The sequence below is a fragment of the Musa acuminata genome, chromosome BXJ1-7 (genome assembly GCF_036884655.1).
Source record: "Musa acuminata AAA Group cultivar baxijiao chromosome BXJ1-7, Cavendish_Baxijiao_AAA, whole genome shotgun sequence".
In the NCBI taxonomy this organism is placed as follows: domain Eukaryota; kingdom Viridiplantae; phylum Streptophyta; class Magnoliopsida; order Zingiberales; family Musaceae; genus Musa; species Musa acuminata.
In genome coordinates, this window is record NC_088333.1 from 4,050,079 (window position 1) to 4,069,460 (window position 19,382).

A 19,382-nucleotide genomic window follows, 5' to 3' on the forward strand; every position below is an offset into this window, starting at 1 on the left:
AACAAAATGATTAACATAATAATAACAGTCAGTTAGGTTACAATAATATCATGCCATGGTGGTTTTCTTGTTTGTGTATAAAACATGGATTTTTAACTCAAACATAAATATATATTATTTTTAAGACAACTTAATAAGACATTAAGTATGCAATCAATAGTTCAGTACTAATAATAATAATAATAATAATAATAATAATAATAATAATAATTAGTCTTGTTGTCTGAACTCAACTTGTCTTACCGTCTTCGATCATTACTTATTTTTTGAGTCATTGTACTTTTTTGCACTTAGTCTTACAAAGTATGAGTTTGTTGGTCGTTTGTTCGATCATATATTTCATTATAGTTATATAGTTTACTATATTTTAATATTTATATCTTATTTAAAAAAACAAAACCATCCATATTTTCGTGGAATTCTTGATAATATTATTTTTATTTAAACCTTCTATTTTCATAAACCATCATCCCATCTATTTAAGCCTTCTATTCTTGATAATAGTTATGAGTAGAATACATTTATATAAATAAAAATAAATAGATATTCTCGATAATTTACTCGGTCGAAATCTCATATAATTTTTAAAAGTAATTTTTGCCCATATTTGAAGTTTCGAAAGAACGTCTCCATTACCAAAAGTCAGCACACGCAAACACAAAGTCAATGTTGAACCAAAGGGACAAATCGTATCGTGGGACCCACGTGGCCTCCTAATTAGTCTTACTGGGGGTCGGGAAAGAGCGGTAACAAATAATAATAAGCGACCGGCAATTCGTACCTGTAATCCGCACAGTGACGCAGTCCCATCCGCTCATCACGGCACCGGCATTAGCGGGGCCCATCGACACCCCTTCTTCCCCCTGATCGACACGTACGCCCCCTAATCCACAGCCTCTTTTATTTTTATTTTTATTTAATTTAATTTAATTTAATTTTATAGACAATAAATGAAGAAGGTTAGATTTAACTTCAGAATGTTATTAAAAAAATCATCAAAATTTTTACTAATTAAATTAATTGACACCTTCTAAAACTATAATATATAGGATAACTAAATATATTATTATTATTATTATTATTATTATTATTAGTATTATTATTATTATTATTATCAGACTAGATAAATATGACATGTCATAATCAAATTAAAACCCTTTGTTACTGTATCCCACAACTCCCAACCCTCCTATTTACTCAAATTACATCTTCGCTTCGTTTGTTATCCGATAGCTTACCTCAAGACCGGAAGGAGAGAGAGTGAGAGAGAACTTCCTCCCCCAAACCCTATATTTTGCAGGCAGATGAGAGAGAGGAGGAAGGGATGGGGATCTCGAGGAGGAGGAGGAGGAGGAGGAGGAGATTTCATGCGAGGGGGGTTGACAGAAGAGAGTGAGCACACAGCGGGGGAAAATGGCATGCGACGGTGCTGTTTCCGTTGCGTGCTCACTTCTCTTCCTGTCAGCCTTTTGTTGTTCCTTCCTTTTTTGAGCCATGCCTGGAGATGCGATCCCGTTCCCCTTCCGTGCTTATCCGTCGCCGATCTCCTCTCGGGAGCTTCGTCTCGATCCGTGCTTCGCTTCGCTTTGCTGTGCTGTCGGTCTTATCTTATCTGCCTGTCCGCCCGTCGGATTTCTCCGGGCGAAGAGAGACCGATGCTTGATGTCGTTAAATCTCTTGGCGTTGCGTGCCTAAATGGCTTCTTTTCTTAATTATTTGCCTTTGTTCAAGAAATTGTTGGTCAGATTTTTCGGATAATTAAGGAAATTGTGCAGGAGGAAGCGTGACTTTTGAGAAGGCAGGTGGGTTGGAGGGAGGGGACTGTCCGTCTCTGCGTGGGTTGGATTCGAGCGAGCGAGAGAGAGAGAGAGAGAGAGAGAGAGGAGAGTACACTAGGCCTTTCATTCAACAGAGTGTGCGGCCTTGACGGGAGCCACTGTTTGACACGTCCTGCCCTTCTTTCTCTTCTGTCTTCTTTGTTGTTTGCTTGCCCTTTTTTTCTCCCTCTTCCTTGTCTCCTTTTTTTTTTTTTTTGCCTGTTTTGGACAGGATTTGGAGTATTTCGGAAAGGAAGATGGGATGAAGCTGTAGGGATTTGTGGAGGGAAGGTGATCTCGAAGTTCATCTCTACCGTCTTCCACGGTTGCTTCACCACGTCGGAGAAAGGTTCAGTCTTGATGACACGCCATGAGTTCCCAGTATGTCTTCTTCTTCCTTCTAACTCTTTGCCCCCTTTCTTAGACCATTACCTCGCCGCACTCATCGGTCGTTGCTTTGCTGAGTTGAAGAAAGATTCATTACACGCCATGATCCGTAAGCGATGTTTCCCTGTTATGACAACCTTAGAGCATAAAGATTCCATCTTTTCCGACAGAACTGTTTCTTATTTCGGATAATGGCGCACTAGAGTTTTCTTTCTTTCTTTTCTTCTTGATGATTCTGTTGACGATTATAACGACCGATGAGTAGTCGATGCTTGGTTTGGGAAGTGTTGCTCATGTTCACCATCTTCGACTTTGTTTCTCCACATGCCTTTGTTGGGCCGATGGAGTGGGAAGATAAGCGGTGTTTCTTGGCATTCACATATCTGGCATGTTGTAGGTGCTTTTGATCTTTTGTCGTCGAATCCCAGTTTGACGGTGTTATCATCGCTGCACCAGCTTACTCCACGAAGGTGTCGCTTTTGACTGGAAATAATCTGTGGTCGATATTTTTCCTTTTCTTGGCTGTCGTTCTCCCTTCTGCCTACCACTCTCTCTCTCCTTTAGGAAGGCTGTTACCACAAAACATCATTGTGCTTAGTGTTTTCTCTGTCCCCACAAGTTTTTTTCTTTATGTTTTTGTTTTGGGATATCACCTTTGCCTGTGGTCTACAATTCCTCGTGGTAGGTTGACTGATTCTTTTGAAACAATGGAAGAAGATGACTTTACTACTGCTTTCTTCGCTCTGGTGGTAGGTTTTCTGGCTAGACATTCTTCTCTTCTTCTCTTGTTGCTTCAGTTTGTTATACCACTTAAAATGGTTTATTGTTAGTCCGATGAATCAGATTATGATAATATGAATTTTTTACAGTTTACAACATAAGATTCATCATGAAATGGTGCAGTTCTTGGACCTTGTGCATTATAGGTGAAGAAGTTGAAGTATGTGTTTATTGGATCAGGGATTTAGGTTCGAGATATGATCGTTAAAGCAAATTATTCAACTGGATTTGTCTTGATTGGATGCTTTAGCAGCAAGCAATTTCCAAGTGGAAGAGAAATGTAATAGGAATTGTTCGAATATAACAGGACCTGCCTGACCGTACAAAGATGGATCTTATTAAACTCTTGGTTGCAACCCAGAAATATAGAGTTGGTATCTATAAATTCCATGCCTATGACATGGAACATATACCTCTGAAGGAGTTTTAGAATCTTAAGGTATGCACGATGGCTCTCATCACTAGCTATGAGAAGAACCATGGAGCTCGTCCTCTTTTTACCATAATCTTTTCTTGATGGCATGACAAATGGAAAGCAATGTTCTAGCTTGGATAGGTTAGTGTACTAATACACACTTATATCCCTTGTTTATGTCTGTAACCATAAAACAAAGAGGCATATATAAGGTGAATTCAAGGCCAAACATTCATATGCTCTCATCGAACTTTAACAATTGAACCTTCTCTTCTTTTAGATATCCGGATTAGCTTGCTTGGATGCCATTATTGGTAGCTGGGATGCACCTCATCATGATGATTTGGATATTGTGAGTGGATAATTGCTATCCATAGGTGCAGCTATGGTAGATAAAATCTAACATGTCTTGAGACAGTCCATCCCATGAAAAATGATGTTCATGTTGTCATTTATCAAAATGAACCGGCAGTGGACCACTTGGTGCATCCAACCTCCATCTCAATATTTCTTTAGTCGGGCTATGCTTATCATGAAGCCAATAAGGTGCCACATGATTGTGCCTTTGATTCTAAATCCTTCCATGAAAGAAATCTTCTTTGTCACAGGACTTAACATAATGGAGGTCATAGTGCCAATGTTGGACTTAAGAATTAAGAATACAAGCCATAGTTTTCATACTTTTATGGGTTAATTAAATTGATCTTTTTGTGCCATCGAGCTTTGCTTATTTCAATATCCTAATTAAACTAAGAGCAGTAATATAATTTTATTTGTTTGAGATGAAGTTTCTTTTAGGTCCTCATCTTATCTGTCCTCACACTATTAATCTTATTTGACATACCTCATTTGACCCGGCCATCTGTAGGTGTGTTCTGGACTATCCTATATTAAACTGTTTTCCCTCATCATATATTTTTCTTTTCAAGTTACCCTCAGAATGATCTCATCTTTTGTAGCATCATTGGTTATGATCTGTTTTGGATCATGTCTTTGATAGTTTAGTTTGTTTCCTGGTAAGGGGGTGATTCTCTTTTGTTCAATGTGAGTCACTGTTTACCTGAGGTGAAGTCTAAGCCATAAGACAGTTAAAATGACTTGATATTGATTCAATTTGATTGCTTTGAAGATATAATCCCCTATTCCATTGTCTAGTTTCGCTTTTTCCCATCCTACAACATCCAGATGATTGTTGATGTTAACAGTGGTAGAGTCAGGCATACTATGCTTAAATGAGTCAGATTTTTAAGCATATATACATCAGATTTTTTATTTATATGCACAAAGTCAGATTTTTGACATATATGCATCAGCTTTCTTCTGCTGTTCTAATGGAATATAATTTCCAGTGAATGGTGGTGACGTTAAAGGAAGACTAAACAGAAGCACATCCAGCGACCACAGGTAATTACATTTGGTTACTGTCAGACAAACTTAGCATTTGGTTATTTCAATTACAATGATCTATTATCTTCTTGACAATGTTTGCTGAACAAACATTTTCTTTTGAGAAAAGGAGACCAGACAAACTAAATTTCATATGTTAATGTTAGGAACTAGATGACATATCCAATTGGGGATCATGGGTGCATTGATAGTCCTTGAGCTTGGGATAAGACTTATTGACACGATTGTTTTAGTTTTCAGTTAATAATTTTCTTGGGTGTTGTAGAGAAAAGTGCTTCTATAGACAGATTGGTTCCATATTTGTGCACATCCCAAATGATTCCTGAGGAAACCACCAAGTAGGAGCCTACATGAGTAAGTCACCTATAATTCATGATTTTCACATGGAGATCTATTACTCGTAATGAAGGTGATGGTTTGTTTTTCTTTTTGCCAATATTCATAGTTTTGTCCTTTGGAAGATATAGTTTATGCCAACAGTTATGATCAACTTTGTATGTCTGCGTGGATTATCTAAAGGAGTCCCCACTCTTTGTTATATTGATGCAAGGTTAGACCCAAGGATTTTTTTTATCATATGACATGTGCACATGTTGACTTGTAGATTTTTGTTGATATTAGGTTTTGAGAGATAGAAAATTTGATGTGAAACAAGAGAAAGAAAAAGAAGGGTGAGAAATAAAGTGAAATATGAGAGAATAAAATAAAGCTCTCTTTTCGAGAGATGACTAAGAGCTAGTAGCTCAAAGATACAAAATTTGATATGGTTTCAAACTAGAATATCATATCAACCTTCCTCTCCTCTCGTTTTATAGATAGTTTGTATAGTGTATCACTCAACCACACAATTAATAAATTATAATTTTCTAAAAATCAAGCATAAATTGTAATACATAATTAAGTTTTAATAGTCTTTATTAAAATTTTCTTTATATTTGATGAGTTTGAACTTGAGAATTTATTTTGTTAGAATTTGGGAGAATTCAATTCTCATTATGCACTACGTCATCCTCCCTAGGTGAGAAAGAATTTTTCTAATCATTTTTTTATGATAAATTGATAAGTCTTGATTTTGAATGCAGTGTAAGTGTGAACATTGGGAGGAAGTTTAAACATTGCCATTATCATTGATTCTCTTGAGAACTTTGCAAGGGGTTAATTTTTTTTTTTTTTTTTGAGTCTATTGTAAATTCTTGTTAAAAAATATTCTTTTTTTCAAATAGACCCAAACAAGATCTCCTCCTTCAAAGATCTTCACATGATGATGCTTATTGGCCTTTTTTGTTGTTGTTGTAAACTTGGCTGCTAGCTTTAAGCTTCTTTCTGATTTCTTCATGAATTTTTGTTATGGTAATAGCTAAACCCTCTCTTCTGACTTAATAAAGGTGATTCAGGTATTTTAGTAAGGTCTAGATAGGAGATAAAATATGATACTAAACAATCTCCAGTGAACAATTGATGGTAGAATGATTAATCATAGTGTTATAAGCAAATTCAACATGAGGTAGCATAATATTTCATTGTTTTGGCCTTTTTGCAACGAAGCATCATAGTAGATTACTCAATCTATCTTTCTACAAAGCATTGAGAATTGGTAAAAGTGTTTATGCAGCAAGGTTCTGAGTTTATCCTTTTGAGGTTTGACACAATTTGCATCACTTCCTATAACATGTAATTTCTTAGCATATTGTAGGCCAAAATTATTTTGCTTTGATAAAGACTATTTTGTCTATCTCAAAATGATATCTCAATCCACCAAATTATAGTCTTTTGATAATATGTTCTCTCTGAGAATATTTAGGAATATAAAGTTGAGTTTCACAAAAAGAAAACCATCTTCGATAATATAATAATCATTATGACTTCTTATGCATAACTTTTATATTTTACAAAAATCTTCATGATTAAGGTAAGTACTTCTTATTGTATTAAATTATTTTTAGTTGACCACACATAGTATTGAGATGCGCCAATTCTTGACTAAGAGCATCTACTATTTATTACGTATTCTATTTTTATGCTCCAAAATAAATTATACTCTTGTAAAAATAATATTCATCTTGAATATCATTTATCGAGATTTGCATGAGGATTTATATATTAAAAGCTTCTTGATCAGAATTTAAGATTTTCTTTGAATTAAATAGGGTCTCTAATGTCCAAGTGCTTGAATAATAGCATAATATTCAATATCATAAGTTGAATAGTTCTTTCTAAGCCTTTACTAAAGAATGCAAGTGGTTGCCTTCTTGGTTGAGTACTCCACAAATATCCACATGAGAATATTTTAGAAAAATCCGATAATGCAAGAAGGGGAGTAGTCAATAATTTCATCCTTTATGGTTCAAAATTATTGTTTGCCTCACGTTCACTGAGACACTCCTTTCTTTATACAATTAATCAAAGGGTTACAATAGTACTTAAATTTTGAATAAATCGATGATGAAAGGATGCCAAACTATGAAAACTTCGAATATATCGTAAGATTGAATAGCTTTAATCTTCTCATGAATGAGCATTTCTTGAAATTTACATATAGCTTTTTTTTTTCTTTTAAGGTTGATAGGAATAAGGTTCGTCGTACCGTGGTACACTACCTAGTACGAGCGGTATGTAGTGGTCCGACAGGGGATTGATATGCGGATCATGAGCATTACATGTTTTATGACATCGTATTGAGCGATATGGGGTCCATATCGGTAATGGTTCGATTTTGACCATTACTAATTAAAGGCTGAGATTATCTTATTTCAAATAGTCTTTCCCCCCATTTTAACTTATTTTAACACATAGCAAAGCTCATCAACTTTACAACCGTCGTATTATGGATAATCTTACGGCCAACAACAGGGTGGGGATAGTTGGTCACTCTTCTTCGAGTAGTAGTATGATGATCAATCTTATGATATGGAGTGGTAGATCAGTGATGAAAATAGAACTTCTAATATTCTCTATTCTTCGCACTAATACATGCGAGAATCATCTCATAATCTTCTCGGACACATGTGATTCATGATGATTAAACTACAACCATCATGACATTGTTGTATTAATGGTATACAATGTATCAATATACTTTGTTGTGGGATCAATTTCAAGATTGGGTCTTGAAAGTTGTTGAATCTTGGAAGTAGTTTTTCACAAGGTATGCAATACCGTATCGTATCGGTGTTTCGAGGTTGGCTCGGTATGGTATGGTACCGGCATATCGAGCGGTACACCAGGGCATACCGAACGGTACACCAGGACTTACCGAGCGATTTCCTCTGCAGCACTATACCGAATGGTAGCACTGTAGCACGGTCGCACGGTTCGTCCGGTAACGGATGGTCCACGTACCGGTATGCCATCGAACCGGTACGTACTGCGCGTACCGGACGGTACCATTCGAAATTGCATACCATGATTTTTCATTCATCCCTTGGTTTAATACAAATTTGGTGACAACATCTTCTAAGAATAATTTTGGAGAAAAATTATGCGCCAATAAGAATATCAAGTATATCCTCCACACGTGGAATAGGGAATCTATACTTGATAGTGATTTGGTTGATAGCTCGACTATCAATGCACATCGGCTAAGTTTCATCCTTCTTTGGAGTTAATAGAATACGAGGCATAAGCTCAAAATTTTCTAAATATAACCTTGGTGTAGAAGGTCCATAACTTGTTAATTCAACTCTTCATGTTCTTTACAACTCATCCAATTCTGATATTTGTTTAGCAAGATTATTCATAAAATTAGAACAATTCGATGTTGAATGTTTGGAAAAGGAGGTAGGCACTAGGAAATTCTTCAAAGCTAATGTCTTTGAATTTTGGCTACATGTGTTATTTAGCAACTAACATAAATGCAACTTCATTTTCTCTTTTAAACTTATTTAAGGTGAGGAAGTTATTTTCCTATCTTTCGGTTAAAGGACTGGGAGCAAACTCCTCTTTCCATAGCAAAAGCACAATTCTAATTTCATTTAATTTAAAAGTATAGGTGTTCTTTCTACCGGATAACACACCTATTATGTTCCCATAATCTTTCCAAGAGTATATGGCTAATATCCATTAGTACTACATCACACCACACATTATCTTTTTGTTTTTTCCTATTGAAAAAGAAAATAGGCATAATTTACTAACTCATACCTTATTGCTTTTTTTGAATTATGCAAATATGGTTTTGGATGTGGTTCTATCTTTTGCTTGAGCTTGTCTATCATATCTAGAGACAATATTTTCACAACTGTCACAATTAATAACAAAATAATTGCCCTTGAGACTTGTAGCATGTCTTAAATATTATTTCATTTTTATTCTTCATTAGAATTATCTCTTGAGTAGCAAATGCTCTATGAATTATCAAACATTCATTTTCTTCGGGCGCAATTTCTTTAGAAGCCTCCTTGAGGTCTTCATCATATTTTGGTTCTCTAAGATCTTTAAGTTGTTCATTGGCATTTTCATTTTTTTTGGCAAAGTTGATGTGTGCATCAGCTTATCTATTTGGGCACTCTAATACCCAACTTATTTGCATATGAAGTAGGAATGTGACTAGTGCGAATAAATTGCCCTTCACGATTGGTAGGAGTTAGCTTAGATGCATTTTTTATGATTTTGCTAGTTTTTGATCCACTAGCATTATAACAAATTTTGTTTCAACTTTTAGTGCTAATTGATAAGTATCATATAACCTCCGATTGTTAATCTTCACTACATCCCGAATCATAGCTCGTAGGCTGCCAACATATATTATAATGAGTTATTTTTTTTATTTTATAATCTTATTCAGACCATCAATTCGTAGAATTCTTTAGTGTAGTCGATGATGGTTTTGCTAGCTTGTTATAGATTGCTAAATTGTTAAAAAAGAGTTTGAACATACTGAAATGGAAGAAAATTATCATGGAGAAGAGATTTCATCTTTGTCCAAGATAAAAATCTTGATCTTTCCTTTCTGAAGATGTATATTTTGCACCTTATCTTATCATATTAAAGTATAATATCGAAGTCTTGTAGTAATTCATTTTACTTATGGTCTTCTTGTACTCAAAGAATCTCTTAACGACACTAAGCTAATAAAAAAACTTTTCAGGTTGGAGTTGACCACGGAACTCCGATAAGTAAATCTTGATGTTGTCATTTGCACGAAGAAACCTCTCCATGGAATAGTCTCCTGGAACTTCTCTAGATGGAAAATGATTCATGTCTTTGAATTTATCATTGTATAACCATAGCTTGAGTCTCTAGGGCCATGGATTTCTTGACACTCAAGGTGCATGGTAAGCTCAACTTATCTTCGTAGTGCTTTAATTTATGCATCCCTTTTATCTCTATTTGGTTGCATCACCCTTGTCTTTTCCGGTTGTGATAAGAAGAAAGAATTCCATTGGCATAGGAAGATTTTGACACCAAATAATGTGAATCAAGAGGAAGAAAAGATAAGGGGATGAGAAAAAGAAGTGAAATATGAGAGAATAAAAGAGAACTCTGTCTTTTTAAGAGATGACTAAGATTAGTAGTTCAAAGATACAAAAGTTTGATATGATTTCAAATACTAAATACCCTACTAATTTTCCTCTCTTCCCCTTTTATATGGTTTGTGCATTAAATCATTCAGCCACCTAGTTAATTGATCATAATTTTCTAAAAGTCAAGTACAAATTATAATACATCAATAATTCTTGATGCTTTGTACTTGGTGATCGAGAGCTTTAATAGTTTTTGCAAGATACAAACCATCTTCTTTAAATCAATAACTTGAGAATTTATTATGTTGAAATTTAGGAGAATTAAATACTCATCATTCACTGCATCACCCCATAATCCAGGCATTTGATAAACTTGGAGCGAGTATCAACAACTCAAATCTTTCCCATGTAAATTGTAGTAAAACTGCTTTAAGCAAACATGAACTTCTTTACTAAACAATGAATTCAAATCAATGCAACTGTAGAGATGTTATATAAATGCTTCAGATCCAGACATCATATGCAACTTTCTTTTGTCATCAGTTATTGGAGTTTCATTTGAATTGCTCAAATTATTTATTCTTTCATGTGACATCCACTTCTACTATTGAACAATATTGGTTTAAATTATTCTATTGAATTTGCTGTTATGATTTAACTTGTGTCTGGCAAGTTTCAGCTTATATTGATCAATTTCATTGGTCTCAATACCTTTCACTGGCTGTGGTTGAAAATGACCAGTTTTGATTGTATGAGCCTATATTAATTAGAGAGCTATGGATCTTGGTATTCACATCCCAATTTGTTTTTCTTTCAGACACAAATCCTATTTTTAATCACTTATGACTCTCCTGGTTTTAAGTTTTTTTCTTCATTGTTTTCCAGTATTCTTAACTTTTATGTCAATATGTATCACCCATTAACCTATACAATAATTCTCTGTAGTCTTTTGCAATTCTAGTTTGATGATATTTTTAATGCATATTGCATTATCAATTTCGATGGAAGGGTTAAGTTGCTTGTTTCAATTCTTAATTCTGTAGTCGGAATTTCATGACAAAATTTATTAATCCATAATCTTAGTTTCTGAAGACATAGCAACTGTGTGTACATGATTATTAACCAATACTGTCACCTAATATGTTAAATCTCTTCTCTTGTGTTTTTCTTTTCCAAAATTTATGAATGTCTATAAATATTTGGGACTTCAATTGTGAGTTTGATGTCAAAAGTGTCGCAAATGATATAAATTATAAATATAAAAATTTTAGCAGTCAAACAAATTCCTTGTTTCATCTGCCCTGGTTCTGCACTCTATGCATCAGCAGATCTCCAAAGTACCCAAGAAAAATGTCAACACCATATAATGGTTTTTTGGCATTCCATAAAGGTTTTAGGTGTCAAATTCATACTGATTAAGAGCGTGACATTATCATAACAATTTTATACTGCAATCATCAGAGGTGGAATTAATACTGGTCATATTCACTCCTAAAATATTAAACGAAACCAAGTATTATTCTACATAGAGAGACCAGTCTGTTCTTCCCTTGTGAAGATTGAGAAGTTCACATGGCTCTTGGTGTAGATCCACCTTTGCTGACCAGGTTTTATGTTCATGCAATTGAAATGGCTGGTGATGCAGAGCTTGTGATTCCATCCTTGCTTTATATAAACTTGCATTTGAAGAAAGGTGATTTGTAGTCTGATTGTTCAAGTTGCACAGCTATCAGATCGATGAAATAGGAATTCATTTCCACTGTATATTATTAATTTATCGTCAACCTTGCATTATGTAATGGTCACATAAAAGGTTTCAATTTTTCTTGCACTCTAGATGGCATCACAAGTCTCCATCTGTCAACCTTCCATATACTAATATGACAGAATCAGGAAGGAGAAGTACCTATTGTCTAGAATCAAGAATTAAGGAATTATTTTCAACAAGACATTGAAGACTTTATCTTCTGTAGGTTTAGATCTAGCCATTACCCAAGTCCAACTGAGTTCAAATAGAATTATCTAAGTTCTGGCACTGAGACCCAAAATAAATCCTGTTTCAATAAAATTTGTGGTGTAACTTTTAACTATCATGTCTGGATCAATGCTAGAATCCATGTATGAACATTCTAATGTAGTGATGTTAAAATATTATTTCACTAATATAATCGAGCAACCGTACCTCTGAACTTATTTGGCTAGCCAACCCATCTATTGTTTAAGCATCATCCACCGAAGTTCTAATATGTGCTCAATTGGCAGAACGCATAATCATTCCGGATAATCCTTCTTTTTGTTTGAACATATGTTTTGTCAGCTATCACCTGCCATTTTCTAATATGAAAATTATTTATTTACAGTGATTAGGGTTCTCGGATGCTTAGTTCATTGGAATACCATCCCATACATTTAGGGCTTTACCATACTGTATTAGTTAAGGTGCCTGCACATTTTGTATGCAAACTTTCATGCTTGCTGTAGGTATTTACCTTGCTAGTGATTTCAGGGACAGTATAGAGGTATTTAACATACACTTGTCAGTCTATTATAATTCATTTGGTTCAATTTCTGGGGCCTTTCTGTCAGTATGAGTGGTATATTGGGATGTCCTCAGTAGAAAAATATTATGCTAATTGCATGTCATCATATCACTGGAAATTTTGTGATACGGAAGCTACATCAAGTGCTTGGCATGAGTACAGCATTTTAATTTTAGAAAAGTTTTACCTGTTGTCTAAATCTCTAATTTGTACTTTTCATTATATGGCTATTGTGTTTCTCTGTGTATGTACATGCAAAGCCTGAGGACTTTCAAATTCTGAAGTGCTTATACCAACTACTGCGTGCTTTCCTATATGAGTTACCTAACTTTTGTTCTTTGTAGGATTGAGTTGTCCACTGGGTCATGCAGGATATGAGAAAGGCATCAAGGGAGTAAACTTACAGGTTTGTCTGGAAACTTGATCCTCTCAGTTAAACACTGACCGTTTATCCTTTACATGCTGTACGCTTTCCTATACCAACAACCGACCTTTTGTACTTTGTAGAATTGTGTTCGTCGCTAGGACTTGCCGAACATGTTAAAGTCATCAAGGAAGTAAATCCTATTGATAGTTAACTTAAAACATAACATTAATATATAACGGCACAGTTATGAAAGCCAAACCTAAAGAACAAGTTGGATGGTTCTTCATGAAGGTTTAGATAGAATGTTAGATCTATGTTATGCTGTAAATAGAAGGAATTACAATGAAAATTAATTCTACAACATATGCGAATTTGTTCATGTATGTTTTAACTTTTTTTTTCAATGATCATCATCAAGGAAGCCATTGTTTCCAATTTAGTGGAACCTGAACGGTCGTTCAAATACAACTGTCATTCTGTCTCCGATGTTTGCAGGCGTAAAACTGTACATTGAATATCATACACTCTGCCGCCCCTTTTATTCTGTTTCTGGAAAACTATATGTCATCTTTCTAGTTTCGGCATGTAATTAACAACTCAAGGCTGGTTATATCAGAATCATAGCATGAGAACAATTCTATTTGTGATTATAAGGATAAAGTCTGACTGATATGTTTCTGTTTTGGCGATTCATGTTGCAAATCTTGCCACTTGTGATAAAATTAATATTTTGAACCGAGCAACCACCTGAGCTTCATAAGTGTAGATAATTTTTTTCCTTGTATTTGAGTTTCCAACGATTTCATATTTGCAAAAAGAATCAGTTCAAGCGTCTTGGTGTCTCTGATTTATCGGCGAACCGCAGAAAACAATGTGAATTAATCATTATATGCTCCAAAACCTGGCCAGTCCGAGATTATGATCAGTTTCATTTCATCAAATTGGATTTAGTTCCGTTTGTTCTGATTAGTTTCACTAGATTGAATTCATCCTCCGTAGATATTGTCATGACTTTGCATTTCTTTAGGATATTTAAATTTGCCACTTATGTGTCTATTTTTGTACCTTTAGGATATTGTCACTAGAAGAGGATGTTTAAATTGCAAGAAAGAATTGTTGTAGCTATTTATCAGAGCAAACTAAATCACACCAATTCTATGTGTCAGTTCAATACCCTGACAAAGTATTTTATTCTTGGTAATGCCAAATTACCTAGTGTTTCTCTTCACTGTATCCTCTTCTTCAGATATAGTGCTGTCAAGTATCAGCTTGAAGAACAAGGGAAGTATCAGAAATCCATCCCAGATACGGAGATAGCGCAATAACAAAATTCTCTTTCTACATGGTTCTGCAGGTAAAGCTCGTTCTGCCAGTATATTGCTCGTTCTGCAGGTAAAACTACATTCTACTTTGCTCATGTTTGAATGTAACTTGTAATATCCAACCTTTATTTTTCTCTAAAGCATAATTCTGCGGTTGCATATTACTTGATATGATTATGTTTTGTTATCGGATTAAAATTTATGCTCGAGTTTTTTCTTTCAGAATATGGTTTTAAAAATCAGAGAATCACAAACATGACATGTTCCATTTACAGATTGTCAAAATTTTCTCCGGTTGGTGGCTTGGAACTTTTGAATTCACAATCTAGCATGGATGGAAACATGGTTTGTTGGCTGATTGATTCCTTTTGGTCTATCCCCACCGAAATGGTGTTGATCTTTAGCTTCTTCCTCCCCCACTTTCTTTTTAGGATTTGCATCTATCGTCAGTGTTCTTTGGCTGCTGCAGGAACTATACATTGATTTTGAATTGTTGCAGCAGCGGACGGTAGAGAGTTCAACTGCTCTATCGACGAGAATACCGATCGCACAGCCATCAACTCTGGTCCTCAAAGTGTCGTGTGTGAGAAGGCCAAGCTTAGGCTGCGCAAGCACGGAGGTACGTACGTTTGGGATGTCGGTGGCGTCGGGCTCAGAACTTTTATGGTGCGTTTGATGTTTGCGAAGCGGGCGGCGGAGCGGTGGAAGCTACGTTACGGTGCTCACGAGGGCGGGAAACACTGTTTGCTGTTTGGCTTTCGTACACCTTAGTACAACTCCGGTACGTCCCTTTCCTTGTGGTTGGGTCTCGCTCCACAGGAAGATATCAACACATCACCATTCAACACCCTGTGTTCTTGCTGAATGCATTAGATGTTCATGTAGCAGGTAGGATTGTAATGTTTGTATGATTGTGTGTTGGTGCTGCTTGCAAGGATTACTTCACTTCTGGTATTTGTGTGGATCATGGATCGGTTGTAATAACGCAACCGGTAGACTTGGATTGTCTTGGTTCTATTACATTGCCAAGTGATTAGAATCCAACGACGGCACTGTTTGGATTTGGGTGTCTCAGATTTCCCCCAAACACATGCTTTGAGCTTCTAAGGTGATTGTTTGATGTTTGTGCCTCAAAATACCAACTGCAGTAATAGTTTCCGACTCGAACGCCTTTGGTTTCACTTCCGTTGATTTATTACCCATCTCTTGCTTATAATTGCTGATCCCTCTCTCTCTCTCTCTCTCTCTCTCTCTATTTCTCTTCTCTCATGTGATAGAAAGACAGAGGTATCACTTGTCGTGCTCTTTCGCAGGACAAAAGGCTGCAGCTGCGCCCGTGTTGTCCTTGTCGTCTTTGCATAAGCCTCCATGTCGAGACAACCATGAGCTCCCACGCTCTGCCCAAAAGAACAAAAAAGCTCCATTTTTTCCGAGCTCAGAGGCGCCAGCGGAGGCTTGGGACCTCGAGGTGCTTCAAAGATGGAGTTTCTTTGATGTCTAAAGGTTGCCACTTCGTCGTCCTAAGAAGGTGTGCCTCCTTTTGAGTTAGCAGAGAGAGTTTGGAGGCAAGGAGGAAGGAAGAGGAAAAGCCAAATTCTTCTCTCAGCCTTTCCCGCCGATGGGCACCGGCGTCTTTGCCTTCTCCTTGATCATTTCTCTGCTGCTGAGGTGCTTGGCCTCGCAGCATCCGAACAACACGGATGCCTTCGTCGTCTCTGATTTCTTCCGGAAGATGAAGGTGGCGCCTTCCTCTGCCGAAGGCAGTTCTTCCCGAGTCTGTTCATGGCGAGGCGTCTCCTGCGACGGCCAGGAGAGGGTCGTCAGCTTGGTGGCTTCCGGCTTCGGCTTCTCCGGTCCTATCCCTGAATCCACCATCGGTAAGCTCAGCGAGCTCCGGGTCTTGGATCTCAGCCACAACAACATCACCGGGCTGTCTTTGGACTTCGCGGAACCGGGTAGCTCGCTCAGGAGCCTCAACCTCTCCTGGAACAAGATCACGGGGCCGCTTCCGAGCAACCTCGGCAACTTCAAGCTCATGGAAAGCCTCGACCTCTCGCACAACTGGTTCACCCGCGAGATCCCGTCGCAGGTGGGCTCGCTGTCGAGCTTGGTGGTCCTCAATCTCAGCAGAAACTTATTGGAGGCGAGCATTCCCGTTGCGATTCTTGGATGCACCTCTCTGGTCGCGATCGATCTTTCTCACAATCGATTAAGCGGGAGTTTGCCTGGTGGATTTGGTGTTGCCTTCAAGAACCTAAGCACTCTGGATCTTTCCGAAAACGAGATCAGTGGGAAGATGCCGGATTTATCCAGGTTGGATTCGATCACCTATCTCAATCTTTCGGGCAATCTTTTGCAAGAACTGGCCCTCGGAGTGTTCCGGGATCCACTGCAGGTGATGGACCTGAGCCGCAACCAGTTTCATGGCCTCATCTCTCAGGTACATCACAGCTCCGTCTCCAGTTGGTCTTCTCTGGTTTATCTTGACATGTCGATGAACGAACTCACCGGGTACTTCTTCCCTGGTCTGGAGGACTTGAGTTCACTAAGGCATCTTAATCTCGCATTTAACAAGTTCTCTAGCCAGGAGTTTCATCTCCTAGAAATGCCATCTTCTCTGGAGTACTTGAACTTGTCGAAAGCCAATCTCACCGGCCAAATTCCGCCTCGGATCTCTCGGTTGCTTAACATGAAGGTATTGGACCTTTCCCGGAATCATATTACTGGCAACATACCTGAGCTAAGCACCAAGAACCTGCAAGGGATAGATCTTTCGCTGAACAATCTCACAGGCGAAATCCCAAAGTCCTTGCAAAAGAAGCTACCCGTGATGGAAAATTTCAACTTCTCCTACAACAACCTTACTTATTGTGGTATGAAATTTTCACCTGAAACACTGGAATCATCATTCATCGGGTCACAGAGTGACTGCCCCATTGCAGTTAACCCGGATGGTATTGGATCTGTGGATAACAAACACAAGGATCTCAAGTTAGGATTGGCTTTGGCTTTGTCACTGTTCTTTTTGTTAGCAGGGTTGATCAGCCTCGCCCTGGCTCTTCGAAAGAGGACGCCATCGTGGACAGTCAAGCAACCGTCATACCGGGAGGAACAGAACATTTCTGGCCCCTTCTACTTTCAGACGGATTCGACAACTTGGGTTGCCGACGTCAAGCTTGCTACCTCTGTCCCTGTTGTCATCTTCGAGAAGCCGTTACTGAACTTTACCTTTGCTGACCTCTTGAGTGCGACATCCGATTTCGACAAAGGAACCTTGTTGGCTGAAGGAAGGTATGGACCTGTCTACCGAGGATTTCTACCTGGAGGCATTCATGTAGCCATGAAGGTTTTGGTTCATGGATCAATGGTGACAGATCAGGAAGCTGCGAAAGAGCTCGAGCGACTTGGTCAGATCAAACACCCCAATTTAGTGTCCTTAACCGGTTACTGTTTGGCTGGGGATCAAAGGATTGCTATATATGATTACATGGAGAACGGAAACCTACAGAATCTACTCCATGATTTACCACTGGGCCTGCAATCGACCGAAGATTGGACCAGTGATACATGGGAACAAGATAATGCTGTCATACAGAGTATTACCACTGAAGGAATGACAACTTGGAGATTCAGACACAAAATTGCAATAGGTGCTGCAAGGGCATTGGCATTTCTTCACCATGGATGTTTCCCTCCAATAGTTCACAGAGATGTGAAGGCAAGTAGCATTTATATTGATTCGGCGATGGAGTCTAGGTTAGCTGACTTTGGATTATCAAGTATAGTGGGGAATAGCATGGAGGGTGATATTTCGCGAGGATCACCGGGTTACACTCCTCCAGAATTCTCTGAGTTAGAAAACATGTTGGCAACTACAAAAACCGATGTTTATGGATTTGGGGTTGTGCTGTTCGAGCTTATTACAGGGAAGAAACCGATCGGAGATGAATACTCCGAAGACAAGGAGATTACTTTGGTCCATTGGGCAAGGGATCTGGTGAGGAGAAATGAGTACTCGAGATTGATTGATCCAAAGATTCGTGAAACAGGACCAGAGAAACAAATGGAGGAAGCACTAAGAATTGCTTATCTATGTACAGCCGACTTGCCACCGAAGAGGCCATCCATGCACCAGATTGTTGGTCTCCTCAAGGATATCGAACCTGTCACTATTATGCATTGAATCGTAGAATTCAGTTCAGGTGTATACTGGTCTCGAGCTAATTCTTGGCCAATATGGTTCACAGTACATCATGACAACGTAGTACGATGGAAATGCTCAGGTCATATTCTCTTAACTTCTTATAACTTGGTTTCTCTCTAAAACCATAAAAGTAGCTTCTGTGCCTGCCTTCAAAATTTGTAGCAGAGCAACTTGCAGAGTTGCTGTATTATCCTTTGTATCTTTTGTCAATGAAACACTGCTGTTTTAATGTCAAGTGTGAGCTGCTGACTATTAATCTTGACATGGTTAGGTTTCAATGCTGATAGCTTTTGTTCAATAAATGTTCCTTATCGGCACACAAGGTGTCGACACTTGTCATGAATTAATAATAAAAATGATGTTTCAAGAGCTAGATCAGCATACTTTAAACATCCTATGCAGTGTTATAGTTGTAAATTATATGTTGTCTTTCCACACAACAGCTTGTATACTGTTTTCTCTGTGATTCAGCAGTCAATGCAGAACTGCTTTTGATTGGTAGGCAATTCTGGAAGATGCTTTCCTCCTACCCTATATGATGTGTTGTCTTCTCCTTTGAGAAGGATTAGGTAGGAGACCTCATGGTGGCACACCAAATGTTGGGATTTGGTTAGTGGCTTCGTTGTTGTGCATGTTGTGTGGTTTGACCTCATCATTTCTTAGGAGCAGGTTGGCACTGTC

At 37.6% G+C, this 19,382-nt stretch overlaps 1 protein-coding gene across 23 annotated transcripts; it reads left to right on the plus strand.

Moving 5' to 3' along the window:
* The first annotated feature begins 1,225 nt into the window (after positions 1-1,225).
* Positions 1,226-18,963, plus strand: LOC103990568 (probable LRR receptor-like serine/threonine-protein kinase At2g24230). 23 transcript variants are annotated; one of them, XM_065190978.1, is made up of 10 exons: positions 1,226-2,166; positions 2,242-2,313; positions 2,890-2,953; positions 4,749-4,803; positions 9,893-10,079; positions 13,153-13,214; positions 14,422-14,529; positions 14,773-14,842; positions 14,967-15,605; positions 15,811-18,963. In XM_065190978.1, the coding sequence occupies exon 10, from the start codon at positions 16,116-16,118 to the stop codon at positions 18,678-18,680; it is 2,565 nt and encodes an 854-aa protein (XP_065047050.1). In that variant the 5' UTR covers positions 1,226-2,166; positions 2,242-2,313; positions 2,890-2,953; positions 4,749-4,803; positions 9,893-10,079; positions 13,153-13,214; positions 14,422-14,529; positions 14,773-14,842; positions 14,967-15,605; positions 15,811-16,115; the 3' UTR covers positions 18,681-18,963. The 23 variants fall into 23 exon arrangements, with proteins under 23 accessions (XP_065047050.1, XP_065047057.1, XP_065047037.1 ...); XM_065190985.1 differs by lacking the exons at positions 2,242-2,313; positions 2,890-2,953 and having other exon boundaries at positions 1,226-2,198; positions 14,773-14,887; positions 14,997-15,116; positions 15,185-15,605; XM_065190965.1 differs by lacking the exons at positions 2,242-2,313; positions 2,890-2,953 and having other exon boundaries at positions 1,226-2,198; positions 15,811-15,965; positions 16,050-18,963.
* Positions 18,964-19,382: the final 419 nt, after the last annotated feature.